Below are 21,581 nucleotides of genomic sequence, written 5' to 3' on the forward strand. Positions count from 1 at the left end.
GGAATATGTATTTTAGGTCTATTTGAGTGCCTAACCATACTTCAGATGATGTAATAAAATGAGTATGAATTAACATATTGTTAATTTCTGCAAGTAAACACTGGAGATCTAATATATGTTTATTTATACTCCTAATATTCATGTGTATGAAATTGAAGTTATTACTACTATGGTCTTTTAATATGTTATTTAATTGATGTACTTGTAATTTATCATTCTGAAATTGGTTTGTTAGAAAATTATTCAATAGAATATTATCATTTACCATAGTGTTAAGTTATTTGGTTATTATATTCGAGTTCAATTAATTTAGATTTGATTGTATAAACAATTGCTTTGATTAAGTAATGATACATATTTATTATCATTTGAACATATCTACTGTTATTAAGACCATCGTGACTTATGCTATAATTATTATAGTTAGATATCTGGATTTATATAGTGTAGTAAGCGGCATCATTAATAGAGAACATAATTAATATAATACAGACCTCGAACAATAGTTTATAAGATAATAATTCAAATGTGATTATTATAAGATTGGTATTAGTGCATTTTAATGAGGTGTTTGTAATATTTCGTGCATTAGTATTTGGAAAAGATAAGGAATGTAAATCGAACGGTCTTGTGTATAGTATGTTGTGGGTACAGATAATATTTTGCTTAAAAATAGAGGAGTGTATGATAAAAATTTCTATAAAAACAAGTAAGCTAATGATTATTAGGTTAGGAAAATGAAACATTGTGATGAATAAACTAATATTTTCAATAATTCCACAACTAATCTAAATTTATTCGGTACTTCAATAAGACATGAAAATGTTCTATCGTGGTTGCAGACTCGGCTGAAAATGGCTGATTTTTTCGTTACGCTTTTGTACGAACGCTTTTTTCGGTTATGTGCCAGAGCTAAGACATGAAAATGTCAAAAAGATTTTCGGCCTTTGCTGCTTTTATTTAAAAAATAAAACATCCTCAACATGATTACTTCCTTATCCGCTCAGCGCTCAATATGCCTACTTAAGCTTCCCGTCGTGTCAAGGCTGACATCTCTTTCATTTCCTCTCCCTCAACGGCTCTCTCGATGCCCCCGATTTGCTTCTCTTCTATCTCTTTCCGTGTTCCATCCCACTCTACTAGAAACTATCCCCTATTCCAACTTGCCCTCCACCATACTTCCTATGGGTACCGTTTTCGAGCTGGGAGGCCAAGGCTAAAGCATGTTCATGCTAAAAAAATACTATTTCATCCAACAATATATTTTACTTTTTTAAGTGTTTTTAGTTTCGAAATGTTGGCATAGTCCATAGTTGGGTTAAATTATAAATTAAATTTCAATTGTAATTCTCTAATGTAAACATTAGTTACATTTATTACATGGGTGATTGTAAAACCTATAACTAAGGAGAACTCAACGTCGAAGTAATGTATGTACTCCTTAAATCATAAAAAAAAAGGAACCAGCTATGTAAATAAATGAACATAGCAACACTGCAAATATCTATTAGATTTTGATTTTTCGGTCGAAGTATAAGCCTATCCATAAATCGCAAGAAGAACATTTAGTTTCAAAAGCTGATCAAGTCGATTATTGTCTAAGAAACTTTATCAGCTCAACAATTTTAGTAAGTATTTTTCTCAAACACTAACAATTGCAATTGCCTTAAAACTAAAAAGACATGAGCTTAATGAGCCAAAAGTTATAGTGTGAAAAAGACAGTATTAAATATTTATAATTACTAGTTCTTTTTTTATCGGGTCTTAACAGAGTCCTTTAGCAACGTTTTTCTTATATATCCTTAAATATTATCCTCTACATCTATCTCCATTTGTATCCATTTCTTCGTCATTATTTATATATAGTAAGTTAAGTGGTCTTCTTTCTTTTCTTGGATTTCTTTGTTCAATTGTTCCTGGGTCCAGCTTAATTATTTTCCTGCTCAGATAAAGCCGAACGACTTAAAAAAAAACCAACAGTAAAATAATTAAAAAGGACTTTTTCACGATTAAACTTAACTATGACCTTAGGGGTACATTCAGTATGAATAAAATTTTATAAAATAAAACTGTTCACTAGTTGTATCGCCGTGTTCAGAAAGAGAAAATGCCCAATTTTTTGGCAAAATTAAGTGGCCACGCGGTTTTATACTTACACCAAAAGACAAGTTAAGTGTTAAAACATGTTAAGGTGACATGTCCTGTAATTTGCATATGGTTAGTATGGCAGCAGCATATATGATTTAAAATGCTTGTATCATTGTAATTTTACATCATCCCTTAGACGTAAGAAGACTATCAACTTTGCTTTTTCAAGTGCAAACGCATATTTTTAAGTCGATAACATAGTAGAAAACAATTTAATTTTTAATTTTCAATAATCGCTTCGTCACTTGCGACTTTGTAAAGATTTAAATTTAAGATCAATATTCTCGTTCGGGTTTTAAAGATAGTAGCTCAGCGAGTTCCTATTAAAAAATAATATTGACCAGCGATTCTCTACCTACCCGTTTTTTTTTATTGATTATCTATTTACCAAAATTAATATCGACAACTTAAGTGATGTGATTTTGTTTTTTCTACAGAACTACTTTAACTCTAACATTTCATAATATCAAAAACATTGTCGATCTAAAAATCCTTTTCAATCTTCGTGATGTTTTCTTTATAAACAAATCTCGTGTTGTTTATTTGTTAAATTTCACCAAATAATCAATATGATTTTTAACAATAAAAATATGTACAATTATTATTTAATTAATGTTAAGAGTTTAGACAGTTGCACTACTCGTTTTTTACCCGTTATTTAACAACAATTTATTTTTTAAATATTTAACTAATAATAATACTTAATAAAAGTAAACGAAAAAATATTAAAAAATCCCTCAATACATTTTTTCTTTAGTAAAACTCAAGAATTGCTCAAGTCCTAATGTATCAAAATAAAAAAGTAGACTCGATACATACAGCAAGATGAATCGACATAAAATAAGATGTACTTTTAGATCAATACAATATTAATATTTTCACCGCGATAGTAACTTATATTTATGGCAATCATTTGCTTACCAAAAGCATCTCTGGTTTAAATCAATATGTAAGAACAAAGATTTTTTAGTACTTAGTCTTAACCTTGTCTATTAAGGGGACACCAGGCCATACCAAGGAGTTAAGTATAGGCAATTTTTCGAAAAATCTTAAATTAGAGTTTGAACTATAATGTATACTTACTTATTAATACAGTAATATACCAAGTCAATTCTATAGGATAAATTACAATTTTGACAGTAAATACACCAAATTTTCACAATGTATAGAACTTTATCCATGGGGAAGCTTTATAATTTTTTTTGATATTTCTACTCAATTAAAAAAAACAAATTAACTAATAATAAAAGGAAAAAATAATGAATAATTTTGATTGTTTTAAAGTCATCAAAAAATTTAAAACGCTACCTCTATAGATTAAGTTCTTTTATATCCATTGTAAAAATTGTATACAGCTACTCTAAATACCACCCTCAAATTCTTTTTTCCCGCAAAACCATTTTACGTGGATAAATTACAGGTGGGTAGCGTCCTTTTAATACAAAACTATTTCGACTGCATATATAAACTATACAATAAAATACTCAGTTATTATTCAGTTTCTGTTTCTTTAATTAAATTATAATTAGTAAAAAAATGTGTATAAAAATTAAATCTTTCAAATACAATATTTGCTTGAAATAAAACAAACTTCTAGTTGTTATAAATTTTTTTTCAAGTATGATGAAGCAAATATTGAGTTGAAATTAGGGAAGATTAAGTGACTTAATATTCTTCACCACCTTCACCTTCGCCTTCTACGGAGTCCATACCAACTTCTTCGTAGTCCTTTTCCAAAGCAGCCAAATCTTCACGAGCTTCGGAGAATTCACCTTCTTCCATACCTTCTCCAACGTACCAGTGGACGAAAGCGCGTTTGGCGTACATCAAGTCGAACTTGTGGTCCAACCTGGCCCAAGCTTCGGCAATAGCTGTGGTGTTGGACAACATGCATACGGCACGCTGCACCTTGGCCAAGTCACCACCAGGGACAACAGTGGGAGGCTGGTAGTTGATTCCGACTTTGAAACCAGTTGGACACCAGTCAACGAATTGGATTGTCCTCTTGGTCTTGATTGAAGCAATCGCAGCATTGACATCCTTGGGTACAACATCACCACGGTATAACATGCAACACGCCATGTACTTGCCATGACGCGGGTCACATTTCACCATTTGGTTAGCTGGTTCGAAGCAAGCGTTTGTGATTTCGGACACCGATAATTGTTCATGGTATGCTTTTTCAGCAGAGATGACTGGTGCGTATGTCACCAAGGGGAAATGGATACGTGGGTATGGTACCAAATTGGTCTGGAACTCGGTCAAGTCAACATTAAGGGCACCATCGAAACGCAGAGAAGCCGTAATGGAGGACACAATTTGACCAATGAGACGGTTCAAGTTGGTGTAAGTTGGACGTTCAATGTCAAGATTACGACGACAAATATCATAGATTGCTTCGTTGTCGACCATGAAAGCACAGTCACTGTGTTCGAGAGTTGTGTGTGTGGTCAAAATTGAGTTGTAAGGCTCGACAACAGCTGTGGACACTTGAGGTGCAGGGTAGATGGCGAATTCCAATTTACTCTTCTTTCCGTAGTCGACGCTCAATCTTTCCATCAACAATGATGTGAATCCAGATCCAGTACCGCCTCCGAAAGAGTGGAAGATCAAGAAACCTTGAAGACCAGTACATTGGTCTGCTAATTTCCTGACTCTGTCCAAAACAACATCAACAATTTCTTTTCCGATAGTGTAATGTCCACGAGCGTAGTTGTTGGCGGCGTCCTCTTTGCCAGTTATCAATTGTTCGGGGTGGAACAATTGACGGTATGTTCCAGTTCTGACTTCATCTGTAATACAATTATTATTGTTAAATAACGATATAAAGTTTCAACGGCATGTAAATTTTAACTTACCAACGACAGTTGGCTCAAGATCAACAAATACAGCTCTGGGCACGTGTTTGCCTGATCCAGTCTCGCTGAAGAAAGTGTTGAAGCTGTCATCTCCACTACCAATGGTTTTATCAGAAGGCATTTGACCATCAGGAGCAATTCCATGTTCTAAACAGTACAATTCCCAGCAGGCATTACCTATCTGGACTCCAGCTTGACCAACGTGTACGGATATACACTCACGCTAAACACAAAAATACAAGCGATGATTAATATTTGGTAAAAATAATTAGGTAATATCAAGTCAATTGGAAAATATCCAAAAAAAAAAAAAAAAGTAGATGCTTACAAATCTTCAAGTCTCAAATTGTATTATTAGTTCCCATTTAATTTTCAAAATATTGTATAAACATGCCATAAAATAAAACTTTATAGTTTAAATTAATAATTATTTTATCTTTTATTTTAAAATAACTTCATTAATTTAATAAAAAAAAAACAATTTTTAGTAGTATGCAAGTAATTGATCATAATTTTAAAAAAAACATACAATTCAAATGAACAAGTTAGTTATTAAAAAATGTTTACTTTAATATTTCAGTTAACCTTCAACATGAGTGTGGCAAGTTTATTTTAACAAAGATAAGTAGTATATTAATATTTTTAACTATTATTTTATTAATAAACAAGTACCCCAACTATTTTATTAGAAATTGTAGCGTAAGTACTCCTACTAATTATTAAAAGGGGTGGTTTTTTTCAGAGTAGAAACATCACCCTACTTTTATTTTTCCAATTAGAGCACTAGTTCTCGGTGACAAAAACTTTTGTTTCAACTTGATCGGTTTAACGTTCAACTTGATTTTATTTTTCTTTAAAAGCAGAATACAATTAGTTATACCTATCGGTATAAGTTCCGATAGGTAGGTAGTTTACGTTTTTTTTTTTAATAGGTATTATTAAAAAGTTTTTTTAATTGCTAGTACTTTTAATGCTGATTACGAATCTACAAAAATTTTGGCCAGACGCACTTAGTTTGAAAGTTATACAAATTTGAAGCTCGCGCTTTATATCTATACATTATTATTTCTAGTTGTGTATAAATATATTATAAAATGCTAAATAGAGCTTTAGAAAGTGGTCTTAACTTTAAGGTTTACATTGAAAGTGACCCTTCTGCTTTTATCTATTCTGTGGTTATACCTTTTAAAATGGGTGAAACACAATTGCGAACGGTCGTTATCGGCAGTACCTTTTTCGATGACAACTGCGAACGTTTTTACCTTTATCTCTAATGCAACGTTGATGTATCGATGACTACACAACAATAATGTTATAATAACGAAAGTAAACATAAATATTTTTCAATATAATTTTTTCGCTATCAACGGTAAAATAACCGAATCTTACTTTATGTGTACAAACTTTCATTAGTCAGTGTTTACCACGATTAATAATCGGTTGTATGTATAATTGTTATTTTAAAATTTATTTTATACTATTATTATAATTATTTAAAATTCCCAACACTATAGTACTTTAAATTGTGAAGAAATAAACAACAAATTAAAAAAAAGGTTAGTGAAGATGATACTGTAGATACAAATTTATTAACTGAAGTAAAAAATTAAAATACTAAAATATATAATTATTATTTCAAAAAGATTAGGGGGTAAAAAAATAGTTAATAATAATTCGTCAATCATATAAATTAATAGGTATAATTACATTATATGCATTTAAATTGTTTTAACTGTGCGCATTGCTCAACCTCACTTCCCCTCCTAAAAACTGGTTAACCTAGTGAGATATTGTGTCGACTGTCTATCAATTAAAAAAATTACCCTGTATTTATTTACAACTTTTGGTGTATTTTGACCGAAAAAGTACCTATAATTTTCGTTATTACAATTTGACGTCGCACGATTTTTGGGTATAAAATAGTTTTTTTTATCTACCGACAATCATTCGCAATCGTTTTGCCAAAAAAGTAAAACGTTCGCAATCTTGTACCACCGTTTAAAATATAATACCATATAAGGCTTCCTATGACATCTTGCCCCCACCATGCCACGCCCTTTGTGAGTCGTCATGTTCTTTTGGTACTTACTTGATAATAATATTTATAGTCTTTTTAAACTGTAACTTAATTGTCTAATAACTTTCAAAACTAATATTGTTGAGTTTATGACTTTTATATGTAAAGAATAATATTTTAAGATTTCGCCGTGTCTTCCATTACGCGACATCTTTAAACGTATGTAGCTACCAACTCAAGCGAGAGCAACGAAATTCTTTCAGATTCGTAATCGGCATTAAAAAAAAAGGTGCCGGGTAATGTAGATTTGTTCCACAAATAGTATGAAATACTAAAACGAGTAGTTTGCAAAAAATATAAAATAAGAGACGCTCTAACATTTTTATTTCGATGTTATTCTAAAAATTCCAACAGTCATACGAGTTCAAATTTGTAAAATATCAAATACCTAACAAACGTAAGAAATTGAACCGTTAATAATTAATATTATTATAGAGAATTAATATTAATTAGTTTATCCAAGCCGTCAAAATTGACGCGTCATCATATTAACGGTTTTTACGCCCCACCCAAGCCACTGAATTCTGTACCGAACATCGTGGTTGTACCTAGCAGAATATTGAAAATTGTTTAAGGTAAAATCGAGACTAAAATAAAACAGGACGATTGGCTTTTATATAAAAACATCTATTACTTACCATTTTGAATAGTTTTGTCGTTTAACGAGAGGAACAAATTGAAATAGTCAAAAAGTTTTTGAGAAGTTTTAAGGAACGTTATGGTTCAAACGAGAAGCGATCAAAGCGGCTTCTCTCACGTCCAAACACAAATTGATGGCTGACGCATCCAATTCCATTCACCATTGGGCTGGGCAGCAACCGTGTTGTATGCTCTAGACCGGGTCTATAGCCCGACGTAACGCTGTTCGGCCGAAGCTGAACATTGCAGGCGGTAGCGGTGGGCGGTGGCCGGTGCCTACGCGGCACCAGCCGCCACGACAACATCCGTAGTGAGTCATCTGCGTATGCCGAAGCGGCGGGGAGTGGGGACACGCAACGCCACTCACCCGCCGACCTTTGATGTCCTAGCTAAAAGTCCGTTAAAATTTTAAATTACAAATCTGAAATCTTTTATCTTATCGACGGTTATTCAAATGTTTCCGTTGCTGCTACCTAATTAATTTAAGTAATATTTATATTATACGATTATAATACGATTCATTAATATTAAATATGTATAATATCATAGCATAAAACCTTAGAAGATTAAAATTATATGAAAATAAGCTTAATTATAGTTAATTAAAAAAAAAAATAGGTGCAGCAACGGTACACATAACAGTCGACAGTTGTTACAGATGTTTTTCTTGCAAAAACATAGGTTAGCATTCTATACACATGACACATCGCTTGTCATATTTATCATATTGAAATGGTTTTGACATTAATAAAAAAATTAAGTTAAAAAAAATAATTTGTTAAACCTCAAATGATGACTACAAAAAATTTTTTTCTTTGTCTTGTTGAAAAAGTTGTAATGGAAAAGCTAGTCTGTTTTTTGAGAAAAAAAATAATGGAGCTTGCAATAATTTAATGATAAAAAAAAATAAAGAATTCTATTAGATTACTATACTATTAAATAATATAGGTACATTATTGTTTTAAGTAAAAAATAATTTTTTATGAACAATGCCTCAGGGACGACATTTTAGTTTTTTCTTAAGGTGGGGCAAAATTGTTATCGGCCCAATGTCATTTATACATATAAATATTTTTTCCAAAACGCAAAATAGTAATAACACAAATATTATAAACCTTCATACCTATTATACTTGGTAGTCAGTTCAGACGGTTCATCATTAGTAAAGGTAGTTGCGTAAAAAAAACAGATAATTTTCGGTATTACGTTCCGAAAATTTGACCAGCCCATAAAAATCAAGAGAGGTGCCATGCCCCCGCCTTCCCCCCCCCAAATGACGCCACTGCCCACTGCAATGCCTATTCGTAACCCCTTAAGTGGTATGTCATGACTCATATGATAAAAACCATTATACAATAGAAATGATTTTGTGTTTAAATAGTATACTATTACTATTTTTGGCTTTTTAACAACAAACAAAAGTTTACTAACAAGTAAAAACACACTAAAACAACAACCTACATTTAGTTTATTGTCAGACCTGAAATCTAACAACTACAAAAAGAAAAAAAAGAAAGTTTCTAAATAAAGTAAAATAAAGTTTTTAATACATTTTTCTATTAGATAAAGAAAAAGTTGTTTTCTTATTTTTATTTCTGCTGTTTATGGGTCCAACATAATTGGAACTATTCTAACAATTTCTAAGAAAAATCGTAGCATGTCATACTTTAAATTTCAACGATTTTGAACTTGTTGATAAACTTGTGCAAGCTTTTGATCTTTGACGTTTGAAGTGCCTTTGGTGTACAATTCCTAATGTTTAGAGTATATGTATGAATAGTCCAGTACAAGTATTGAAAAGTTATTGTTGGTCCTAACTTAAAAAAATAAAACACTTCATTATAAAACCAATTGTTTTTTTTTATTAATTATGACGTCAAACCTAACCTAGCCGGGAAGGTGTTTCTAAATCGTTTAACCACTATTCTAGTATAAAAGAGAACAACAAGTATAATGATTAATGCTATGATAATGTAATATGATAATATAACGATACTTTCAATATTATTAATAAATAATAATAATAAGAATTGACAGTAATTAAGACGTTGTACGTCTAGTATACATGTCTAAAAGCTTTCATACAAACCAATAACGAACACTGACATCGTTATGAAAAAAATAGCTAAACAAAAAAATACACAATTATATAATATATTACATTGGAGTTCATAGAATTTTAAGTTTTACTTTTAACTGTGGTGTTCGCCAACGGGTTAATGCGTGTCGTCTGGAAACATTTGGAACGCATCCTACACACACTAATAAGGTATAAGTGCGTTGGCAAATGCTGGATGATATTTTAAAAATAGACAGGTACTTACACAAATGTACAATGGTATTTAAGAGAAAGTATTCTTTAACCTTATAGTTTACAGCGCGTAAGTATTGTAAACATTTTTATTGTGGATAATTTTGTCATTTTTATAGGTAACCGCAAATCGGGGCGCTAAGTCTCCAGTACAGTTGTAAATTGTACCCTAACTTAGTATTGACTAAATATGTCTATTCACCATTAGTAAATACTAATAAATCACTGTGTAAAATAATTTTATTTCAAAAAATGCCTAGCTGAGAAAGGCATTGGTCAAAATTTCAAAGTGAGAGTGAATCAACAACCAACTGGTGTCTGGAAATAGTTTTAGTATGTTCTTATTACGATACATGGAAAACTACGGCAACAAATTATTATAAACAGATGATTAATCCTAATCGTATCTACCCTAATACTGAAAATACATTTTTAAGCTTATTTTTATTAGGTACAATGATATTATGGATTTTGTATTAATTCTAGTTTTTACCATAACACTATAACAGATTTGCACCGAACCGTTTATTCAAAAGTGATTTTAACACTTTCAATTATGGTAATTCCTGTAGATCTGTGACCTCCCCCGACCCCCTAAGTGTTAAAAGAGTGAGAATAATTTGCAAAAATATAAATAATTCTGTCTTGCTAAGTACTTAGAATTGAAATAATTTAATCAAAAAGTCAAACGATCTGTCTGCAGCTTGCCTCTTAAAAATGTATTAGTTTTGTTAAAAAAAACTCATTTTAATAGAAAAAATACACATGGTTTTACTTTCAAAAGTCCGTGTTAGCTATTTGTTTTAATTTAAAACAAAAGAAGAAATAAAGAAGTTTGTCTCCAATGTTATTTAATTTCGATTATAAAATACGTTTTTTTGCTTTAAAAACCACTATAGACCGAGCAAAACGCTTGTTTAGATGAAAAAAAATGTTTATTCGCTAATTACCAGCTTTCAGTGGGGCTGAGTTTTATCGTGATACTCTATACAGATAGTTTATTACTTTTATTATAACTATAAATAATACGATTTCTGATTGATCGGCGTATACATTGTTTAATAATAATATTAATATTATGTTTGTTCCATTTTTTTTTTACATTGTCAGATACTCAACTGGAACAAATATGAAGACGTAAGAACTAAGAACCCATGAAGACTGAAGTTGTCTGTTGTGATAATTTTGGTTGGCTACACGCAAGGTTTATAGAATATAGATTATAATCTATAAACCTTGGGCTATACGGTCCTGAAGCGAACCGTGGATTGGCTGTAACACCCGGTTATAATTATAGGCGAATGTGTAGATGCGGTATTAGGTATATGGTTAATGTGAGTATTATCTATTGGTGTCATGATAAGGTTGTGGTAATGAGGAAGGGTTGATAATCCGATAGTATCATTTTTATAGTTATTGTATTTCAGATAGAAGAAAACGAAAAAACATAAATCGTTACGATCCGAGTAAAGTTTTTAAGCATTCGGTCAATTACTTAGGATTTTTTTATTTATCGTTGTTTCGATACTGATTTGCAACCAAGCGCATTACTTCGTTTTTGGAAATTCATCTGTTTCGTGTGGGCATCACGGCTGTTGTCTAGTATTGACATCTACTAGACACTAGTTTTGAACAATGGACGTATGCACTAATGGTGATTCGATGGCCGTTAGCGAAGATTTATCATGGGCCTTGCAAATCGGTGACCTGGATACGGTGAAGGAGCAAGTTCAAAGGCTTTGTAAAGAAAATGGGGTAATACAATATTCGTTTATTTCTTGTGAACAGTTTGTTCAATAAGAAATCATTAACTAAAGAATTATTTATCGATAAATGATTTTCATTCATTATTACGAATACTTAAATACGAATATATATATTGGCGTATGTGCTGTCTGCCGTTAATATTAAAGATGGCAACTTGATTGCCAAAATATGTATTCACATTAAAGTGAATATTTTTGTGATAATGTTTTTGTTAAATAAAAAATTAGTAAATTTCACAAGACAATTTAAATTTTATGATTTTCTTAAACTTTTTTTAACTGTACATTATACTGTTATAATTGAGATCCTAATTTAATAAATTAATATTTTTTTTTAAGAGTTGGAATATAAATAATTCTACCAACGGAAGAACAATGCTTCATAAAGCTTGTGATTATGGGCATTTAGATATTGTTGAGTATTTGATTCAAAATGGTGCTGATATTAATGTAAGTATATAAGTTGAATTTCTTTTTGTGTACATGTTTAAACTAGTTTTAAGATAGATTATGCCATAATAATTGTAATAATAGTAAAAAATTTTAAGTTAAATATTTTACTTTTCAACTACAATTTTCATTTTAATAATTACATCTAGCAAAGTTAAAAATAAATTAAGAACAAAATATTTGCGTAATTTATTATTTAGGTATTTCAATATTTTGTTTTATTTACAATTAAAAACTGATCGCTGGGTCGAGCGCACTGCCTGTCTTTAATGTAGTATTATGCCATATTTCCCTATGCAAAAGTCACATATTATGTTTAAAAAAAAAAGACAAAAATGGTTCTTTAAATGTCAGTGACTACTTTTTATTTTTAATAAATCTAGGTTTTATATATGAATTTATGAGGTTTAAAAACCCTCGTTAGATACTTATACATTTATCTCTTCTGTTGTAAGAAGTAGTTTAAAATAAGCGTGGAGACTTATTTCTGTGTTCTAAATTAATTGTCACACATTTTTGAGGGTCAGGATGTAATTTCAGCCTAAATAAACCAATATGACTACACCTATGTCTTTTCCTAAATGTTGCTTGTTTAAAATGTGTATTTATTAGATAAACGTAATACACCTGTGACCTACATATTATACTTATTTTGAATAAATTACTGACTAAAATTGTGCATACTAAACACTAAAACGGTTTTGCCATCATTGTAATTTGTGTTGGCCCTCATATGAGTGTCAAAAATATTGTTTTAGATATCTATAATTCTGTGTATATGAATTAGCACATGTAGAACTATGTTAATGGTCATACATATTTTTTGCGTCTCCCAAAATCGTGCAACTATGACTGTTGCCATTAGACATCTTCTATAAGTTATAACATGGTCTGGAAAAAATTTACTTTTTATTAATTTGCTTGATTTTTTTTTTAGAAAAAAGATAATTTTGGTATCACTCCGTTATTGTGTGCCTTATGGGAAAATCATTTGAAAGTGGCTAAATACTTGATCGATAAGGTAAGAATTTAATATTGACGAAACAAATACCAACTGTTAAGTTTTAAGTCGAGGTGTATCGTAAACATTTTTTAAATAACCTAACTTGAAAAAAATTTAAAAATTATTTTATTGATATTTTTTATTAGCATACTATCAAGTTAATATCAGTTTAATTAGTTTCAAATTTCAATAGACTAACTTATTAAAAATAATTTTTGTCCTGAAATATCAAGAGAGTGATTTTGAATCAATGAGAGGGGTCCAAAAAACACTTGAGCAACACTTGTGGTTATACATTGTAAAATAATTACATATTTAAATAAACTATCAATCACAAAAATAGTCCTTTATAGTGTATACGTATTTCGGCAGCAATGTTAGTTATTACCAAAATCAACACATACAACAACATACATATTCTGTTGTATGCACCGATGATGGTAACATTGCTGCCGAAATACGTATACGCTATAAAGGATTATTTTTGTGGTTGAGAGAAGGGGTCTGTTGGTCACATGGCAATCCCTCATTAGTTATTGTTGATTTACATAGCATTATATTTATACTACTGTGTCTTTGATGGTTTTTTTTCCTCAACACCCCCTCCCCCTCCTTGAATACTAGCTTATTCAAATAAGAAATTAAAAATTGTTTTATTAGTTTTAAGTATGAGTTTTTTAAATGAAAAATTAAAATTTCCACATTAATCAAGTGTGAAAACAAATTCCTGAGCAAGTACTTATAGTTGAGCTAGGGATCTAAAATTTTAGGGTCTTCTTATTTCAATTCAGTAAGTTTCGGATATATCCACGTCACATGTTTATGCCAACGTTTCGGACTCTTTGCAGAGTCCATCTTCAGGGCAATAGTGGTCACGACTGTTCAAATGCCATGACCATACTGACTTCTTATTTGTTTTTTTTTTGGGATATTTTTTTTAAAGACTACTATTGATTGATGAGGAGGAAAGAAAAAAAAAATTATCTTAGACACAGTCTAAAACTAACTTATGTACTCTTTTAAAATAAACCAAAAAAACATTTTACTAATTCACTGGCAAATCTTATTATAAATTGTTATTTTTAACACCATACTGATAATGTTTTTTTTTTAGGGAGCAACAACAACACTATTAACTCCAGAAGGTTTGAAATATTATGAATGTATCGAAGATTTGGAAATGATAAATTTATTAAAACAGCTAGAAACACAGTAGATTTTTGTAAGCATCGCTAATTATACTGCATTACTTATTCAACATTCTAATCTCTTTTAAAAATTGTTAGACACATAATAGAGATACATTTGTTATTTTGTATAGTGTCATACGTAAAGTGGGTATTGGATATCATATAGTCAATATGTTCATGGTTATGTTGTATATTATTTAAATAATTATTTATTGTTATTATCGTATAAATGTAAGGGAAGTGACAAAATTATTTGTATTGTATCATTGCCACATTAAATTATTAGATTTCTTATGTCATAACGTTTGTTTAATTAAATTATATATTTTTGTCGATATTTCTGTTGGATCATAGTTTGGGTGGTTTTGTTCATGAAAAATAATTCTAATAGAAATATAATGACAATAAATTTAGTAATATATTGTATCTATGAATTTAAACAATTTATAAACAAATAATATAAACTCTATACTGATATACCATATTATGCTCTTATATAGGTATAGGACATTATTTTGTATTAACATAGTGTAATGTTAATACTACATTTTCTCTGTGTAGTAGGTATTAAATGGATTTTACGTATCATAATTTTTGCATATATTATGTTAAAGTTTTTCATTGATATTTTTACTAAATTTTTGAACTTTTAAAGTGTTTAACTTCATGTTTTGTATTTATGGTTGTGTATCAGAGTAACATAAAAAATGTAATAACTATTTTCAATATTATTGTAATTTATAGTTTATACTGGATGTTAATATTATTTTTTACATACATTGGTTGTGATTAACTATTGATATTTAAACGACCACTTCTACTACTACTATTAAAGTATTATTTTTTTCTTCACTTTTATTAATTATTTATGAAATATTTGTACTGTATTGTTGCAAAAAATTATTTTAAAATAAATTTTCACTTTTAATAACATAATTTTATTTTTAATCGTAATATTTTAGTAGTATTGTAACCATTTTTGTTACAAAGTGTTTTTTTTTATAATACATTTTTTTTTAGAAAATATTAAAAAATTAACTACCTATATGTATTGTATTTTTTGATTATTTATAATTTAACCTATGTTTATAATAAAAACAGAATAAGTTTCAGATTTTATTACTTAAGTACATAACAATTATAGTCTATAATTAATGTATATATTGGGAGAGAACTTATTTAGGTAATTTTCGAATTTTAATGAATGCACTCTAAAGTAGTTAAAAGAAAATTAATAATCCCACATAATGAAAGTCTATATACACCGCGTGGTTATCAATCCAGAAAAAATAACATAATGTGGAAGAAAGGCTTGTGGCATATGTCAAAATGGAGACAAAGCTGAGTAGCTTCAAAAGTTTTTTTTTACATTTATAAACACTGAGCGATGCACTCATAAAATTCGAAAATCATCTAAATAAGAGCCACCATAATATATGTACATTTTTTATTATTATGTTATACTTTTGGTATTGATGAACATTAAAGGCTTAGAAAATATTTCTTATAAATTAACAATTTTTTAATCGTATCTTGAACGCTTTGGTTATAGATAATTAGTCTTGAGCAAACATGGGTAAATGAACATATAGAATTTATAACCAGATTTTTGTTTTAAAAAAAAATTGAAAGTCACGGACACTACTTCTCAGGGGTTACGTTAAGCAGTAATTTAGAAAAAATAACCATAAAAACCTTGATTGAGAATCTAGGACTTAAACTTGGTTTACATTCTCTTTCGTCCAGGCGGACGTTTAATGATGTAGGTATCCTTTATTTATAAACTATTAAATAGTAAAATAAGCTGTCCAGAAATACTGGAAAAGATTAATTGGCACGTTCCCGCCTTTAATACTCGTTCTACGACTACCATTTATGAATCGTTCCACTCGCAGTCTTACAGTTTTAATGAGCCCCTCAGTCGTATGTTAAGAGAATGATTTTTGTTTTTTTTTGTTGTTCTAAGTATAACGCTCAATACATAGTTTAGAAATAACGACTATTTTAACATTTTTAAATGATTGTAACTTTTCAAAAAATAGTTTTTTTTTTTAAAACGCACCGTCTTGCCCTCCGGAATATTGTTGTCTTTTAATTTTATAATGGGTGCTTTTACTCTAAAACCAGAATTAAGCGAGTCTGCTTAAACATGTTTTTACCACTGAAAATCACCAGTGCGACGCCCTCTTAAGCCTTTGTTTCAGATTTTTAATCCTAGTTCACGAAGTTGTAGACAAATTAATTAATTCTTCATTCCCTCACTTCGAAAAGTTTTGCATTGTGGCGGGCTCTCTTATCAAATCGCTGGTTTCCCGCGCCCGCAATAATAAAAACGTCGATTTATACTTTCGTCGAGCCAATCGGTTTTCCCCTGTAGTCGTCTCTTAATTTACACAATTAATGTTTGTGGTGAATTTCGTGATAGTGTTTTTATTAGAGCTCATTCCCTCGTTACAAATAAAAAGGTAAGATATGATTTATAGATTTTTTTTTATTCTTATTAAAAACTTCATAAAGAAGAGTATAAATTATACATATTTTTTCCGTTTGGGAATATTGAGTTTTTTTTTTTCAACCTATATTAGGTTGGTTTACAACGTTTTTAACTTCGCTCTCCATTTATCACGATCTTCAGCAAGTCTTTTTAATCCGGCGTAAGTATCAATCCCTGCGTCATTTTTCAGTTGAGATATGTACGAGTTTCTTGGTCTTCCTGGTGGTTTACGTCCTTCAATTGCACCTTCTATTATAGTATGATGCAATTCTTCGTCATGGCGTAAATGTAAAACGTGTCCCATCATGTCCCATCGTCGTCGCTTTATGGCTTTAATTATGGACCTTGTTTCTCCAACTTGGGTCAGTACATCTTCATTTGTTACTCTTTCTGTCCAGTTTATTTTCTCCATACGTCTCCAACACCACATTTCGAATGCTTCAAGGGATCTTATTTCCTTTTCATTAATGACCCATGTCTCGCAGCCGTATAAAGCTACACTCCATACAAACGTTTTCAAAAATGTCTTCTTAATTTCTCTGCTAATTTTTTTCGAAACCAAAATTTTCTTTTTCTTGATAAAAGCTGCCTTTGCTTGCCCGATTCTTTGTTAAATTTCCTGCGAGCTTTTTCCGTCTGATGTTATTAAACTTCCCAAGTATTTAAAACTAGAAACTTGGGAAATAAGTTGGTTTTCTAAATAAATATTTGCGTTAATTGTGGGTTCACGTGCACAAACCAAAATGTTTGTTTTACCTGAATTTATACGCATTTGATACTTATTTATAATTATTTGCATTTCTGCCAGGGCTCTCTGAAGGTCGTGCTCTGTTTCTGCTAATAATACGATGTCGTCTGCAAACCGGATCATTGGAATCAATATACCACCGATATTTGTTTTTCTATTAAGATCCTGAGTCCTAATATTGCCTCTCTAGTTCCCTTTTGTTTTCTGAATCCATACTGATAATTTCCAAGATATTGGTTGGCTTTATTAAATATCCTTCGATATATAATTTTTATGAGTATCTTTGAGGCGTGGGGGAGTAAGCTCAGAGTTCTAAAATGTGTACAAGAGTCAGCTTTATTCTTTTTTGGTAATGTTACAATTCTGCTGTTGCAAAAGTCCTTCGGTATTACTCCTGTTTCATATATATCTTTCATAAAATAGTACATCGCGTCTACTATGCTTTCACTTGCGTTTTGTAGTAGTTCTCCGGGGATTTTATCTATTCCCGGGGTTTTTTTATTTTTCAAATCTCTAAAACTGGTATTAAATTCACTTCTTAGTAGCGGTGCACCATAAGAGCACTCATCAGTTTCTTCATTGATATCTTGTAACTCATCCCCTTGATATAGTTCTTCAAGGTACTCTCTCCATCGGTTTACCACCTCTCTTGTGTCCAAGAGCAATTTACCATTCTTGTCTTTAACATTATTATTGCGAGTTTTATTTGTTTTGAGGAAACTTTTAATGGTTCCATAGGCTTGATCTAGCCTATTTGTTCCAAAAAGATGGTTTATTTCAGCACATTGTTGCTCTAGCCATTCTTCTTTTGCTTTTTTGATTCTCTGTTTATACGTTTCTTATGTTTCGATATTTTAGTTGTCCTTCCATGTCAGCCCGGTGTTTGTATTTTCGTCTTTCCACAATTAGGTTCAAGATACTTGGGGTGATCCATTCCCGACTAGGTATTTTTCTTCTCACACTTAGTGTGGTTCTTGAGGCGTTTATTACAACGCTTTTTATGTTCTCCCATCTTTTGTTTATTGGTTCTTTTCGCTCCTCTTTATTGTTGTATATTTTATTCATGTTTTTCTTTAGATCTTCAACTACTTCCACGTTTTTCAACTCTTTGAGATTATAGTTTGTTTGCTTTCTTTCAACTTTAACGATGTTTTTTAGTTTTATACAAAATTTCATACCCACTAGTTGATGGTCACTATCACAGTCTGCTCCAGGATAAGTTTTGCAAGATTTGACTTGATTTTTAAACCGATTCTTTACTAGTACATAGTCAATTTTGTATCTTCCTGTATCGCCAGGCATTTTCCATGTGTATCGTCTTCTCTTGTGTTCTTTAAATAATGTATTCGTAATCACGAAACTGTTTTCTCTGCTAAATTCCACTAATCGGTCTCCTCTTGCGTTTCTTTGACCTAGTCCATATTTTCCCACTTCTCTACCGTTTTTTCCTTCACCTACAACAGCATTCCAGTCACCCATTATAACAACGTTATCTTTTCCTTTTGTGAGTTTTAGTAGTTCTTCTATTCCAGCATATACTTCCTCAATTTCTTCGTCATCAGCTTTTGACATAGGCATATATACTTGTATTACAAATAGATCATTTGATTCTGCTTCCAGTTGGATCATAATAATTCTTTCACTGTATATGATATAATTTGTAACTTTTATTCCCCAGGTTTTATGAAGCACTACACCAATTCCGCATTGTCCGTTTTTTCCTTGGGAATGAATTATTCTATAGTTCTCTGACCAGAAATCTCCGCTGTTTTGCCATCTTGTTTCACATAAACCTAGTATTTCTAATTTCATTCTTTCCATTTCAATTATAATGTTTTCTAATTTGCCTAATTGGCGCATTGTTCTTATGTTCCATGTCCCTATCATCCTATTTTTCCTCTTCCTACAGGGATTCACCACTTGTACCTCGTGCAGGGTAGTTCCCACCCGAAGATCCGATTGTGGAACTATTTTACCTCCGGAAATATTTTTTACTCTGCTAAAGTCCATTGTTGAATCGATGTTAAAAACTGTTGTTTAACTAGGGAAAATAATGAGGTGGTATCCCGTTGCCTTCCTCATCACAGTGAAGTCGCCAGTTATACAGCTCCCATATCTGCCGACTTTTATCCGGTGTGTAGCTGTTTCTACCATAACTCTATGGTTAACTGCACCTTCACCCAGTATTGTAGAGGCTGCTGCCCCCCTACAAGTCCCTTTTAGTCGCTTTTTACGACAGGCAGGAACAACCGAAGGCCTATTCTACCGACGACCAACAGGGGTAAATTTCGGTAAATAAACAAAATTTCGATGTTAACCATTTCTGTACAGTACACCGGAATGCTAAAAATTAATCAAACACTGAAAAAATGTGACCAATTAGGTAGTTGTTACAGGTAAAAGTGTGGAATAGGAGCATACCCATAATGCCTTCTTCAACTAGCGAAGCCTAAGCTGAGTTGTTTTATAAGTAGATGTGTGAATAGAATGTATGATTGTATGTGTGAATAATACAAAATAAATCATTTTTTTGCCAAATGAGTTTTTCTGCTCTTGTTTTACTATCTATTAGTGTGTTTTAGCATAAATGAAATAAAGAGGTCACAATTCCTTAAGAATTGCTATAACTGGAATTGATAGAATGATTACAAAAACTATAAAAACTGTAGATAGCATAAACTATTCAATGTAATTACTAGAGCTTACGATTACACGGGTATTAAAATACACGGGTACCCGTGTAAATAAGAGACCCGGATTTTTAATTACCCGTGTATACCCGGGTATTTTTAATTAGCCGTGTATACCCGGGTATTTCAACTATCCGTGTACTCGGGTATTTTAATTACCTGGACACCTGGGTAGTTAAAATACCCGACTACTTGGTATTAAAACCCCAGTTATTCACTAAAATTTGTTCTATTAGTTGTACTTATGTTTAGAAATATATTTTTTCATTTAAATAATAAGCCTCGAAATCAACGACCAACGTCTAAAATGTGTTTACGATATTACTATTTTAACAATAAGTTTTAAATATAATATTTATATTAAATTTTAAATATATACATAAATATCTAGTATATTTAATTTTAATACTAATCATATATTATGCTGTCGAGATTTGTATTTCTGAGGAATGTAAATTAACTATTGATAACATATTAATCGGGTCCTATAGTATAGACATCGACATTCAGAATTAAAAACTGCCTTGTTTCTGCTTCACTAACTTCTTACTTTACAAGGAAAACAATAATTTGTCGCATTAATTAGTTAGGTTGCATCCATAAAAAAACAGTGTTTATGTTTTGTTTTATATGCTGAATATTTTTTTTAATAATCTTATGGTTAGTCCAACAAAATTAAAGTTACCTTAACTAAATGTTTATTTTATTACATTGTATTTGGACTTTGGTAGTTAACAACATTTGTTTTCAGTAAATACTAGTTTATACTTTATACAATGCAAGATTTATATTGTGTAATTTTTAAATATACTATTAGGTATACAAAAAATTCAAAAATTCCCAACTTCGTCAATCTTTACTTACATGACTATTATGAGTAAATTATGGAAGTTTTGTTTGACATAAAAAGTACGGTATATCCGGGCAGTTCATTAATAAAAACATTTTATGAAGTACAATAATTTGCCAATAAGTCAATTAATCAAACGTACATTTCGCCAAAATATATTTTTTTAAATTTGTAAATTAATTTGCTAAATACCCGTGTACATAATAGAACCCGGAAACCCGGATTTTTTATTACCCGGGTACACGGGTATTAAAAGACACGGGTACCCGTGTAAATAAGAGACCCGGATCTAGACCCGGGTATTTTTAATTACCCAGGTACCCGGTTTTTTAATTACCCGGGTACCCGGGTTTTTAA

General features: G+C 30.8%; 4 protein-coding genes across 4 annotated transcripts in view; 2 read left to right on the forward strand and 2 right to left on the reverse strand.

Annotated features, from left to right (window-relative positions):
- The window catches only part of LOC126844276 (uncharacterized), a 114,599-nt gene that overhangs the window by 20,030 nt on the left and 72,988 nt on the right, over positions 1-21,581 (forward strand). The gene's annotated exons all lie outside the window — the stretch shown is intronic.
- Positions 3,637-7,864, reverse strand: LOC126844278 (tubulin alpha-1 chain-like). Its single transcript, XM_050582351.1, has 3 exons — positions 7,722-7,864; positions 5,007-5,229; positions 3,637-4,940 (listed from the first exon to the last, which is right to left on the reverse strand). The coding sequence occupies exons 1-3, from the start codon at positions 7,722-7,724 to the stop codon at positions 3,814-3,816; spliced, it is 1,353 nt and encodes a 450-aa protein (XP_050438308.1). The 5' UTR covers positions 7,725-7,864; the 3' UTR covers positions 3,637-3,813.
- Positions 11,421-15,940, forward strand: LOC126844279 (myotrophin-like). The gene is made up of 4 exons (XM_050582352.1): positions 11,421-11,788; positions 12,139-12,249; positions 13,187-13,270; positions 14,367-15,940. Exons 1-4 carry the CDS (start codon positions 11,669-11,671, stop codon positions 14,466-14,468), a joined length of 417 nt encoding a protein of 138 aa, XP_050438309.1. The 5' UTR covers positions 11,421-11,668; the 3' UTR covers positions 14,469-15,940.
- Positions 17,034-19,694, reverse strand: LOC126844788 (uncharacterized). The gene is made up of 4 exons (XM_050583200.1): positions 18,645-19,694; positions 18,010-18,508; positions 17,693-17,791; positions 17,034-17,431 (listed from the first exon to the last, which is right to left on the reverse strand). Exons 1-4 carry the CDS (start codon positions 19,692-19,694, stop codon positions 17,034-17,036), a joined length of 2,046 nt encoding a protein of 681 aa, XP_050439157.1.

The sequence above is a fragment of the Adelges cooleyi genome, unplaced genomic scaffold, assembly GCF_023614345.1.
Source record: "Adelges cooleyi isolate 19-005CV unplaced genomic scaffold, UGA_ACOO_1.1 ACOO_flye_CR_arks_rails_tigmint_CR_PRNA_651, whole genome shotgun sequence".
Taxonomy (NCBI): domain Eukaryota; kingdom Metazoa; phylum Arthropoda; class Insecta; order Hemiptera; family Adelgidae; genus Adelges; species Adelges cooleyi.

Bases quoted from the DNA above. Each gene is read 5' to 3' on its own strand.
- LOC126844278 (XM_050582351.1), bottom strand. The intron at 4,941-5,006 runs GTAAGTTAAAAT...ATTGTATTACAG, and splicing joins TCTTGAGCCAACTGTCGTTG to ATGAAGTCAGAACTGGAACA.
- LOC126844279 (XM_050582352.1), top strand. From the start codon at position 11,669: ATGGACGTATGCACTAATGGTGATTCGATGGCCGTTAGCGAAGATTTA. The intron at 11,789-12,138 runs GTAATACAATAT...TTTTTTTTTAAG, and splicing joins GGCTTTGTAAAGAAAATGGG to AGTTGGAATATAAATAATTC. The intron at 13,271-14,366 runs GTAAGAATTTAA...TTTTTTTTTTAG, and splicing joins CTAAATACTTGATCGATAAG to GGAGCAACAACAACACTATT.
- LOC126844788 (XM_050583200.1), bottom strand. From the start codon at position 19,694: ATGGACTTTAGCAGAGTAAAAAATATTTCCGGAGGTAAAATAGTTCCA. The intron at 17,792-18,009 runs GTACACATTTTA...TCCGGTTTGCAG, and splicing joins AAAGAATAAAGCTGACTCTT to ACGACATCGTATTATTAGCA. The intron at 17,432-17,692 runs GTAAAACAAACA...TATGGAGTGTAG, and splicing joins TCAAATGCGTATAAATTCAG to CTTTATACGGCTGCGAGACA.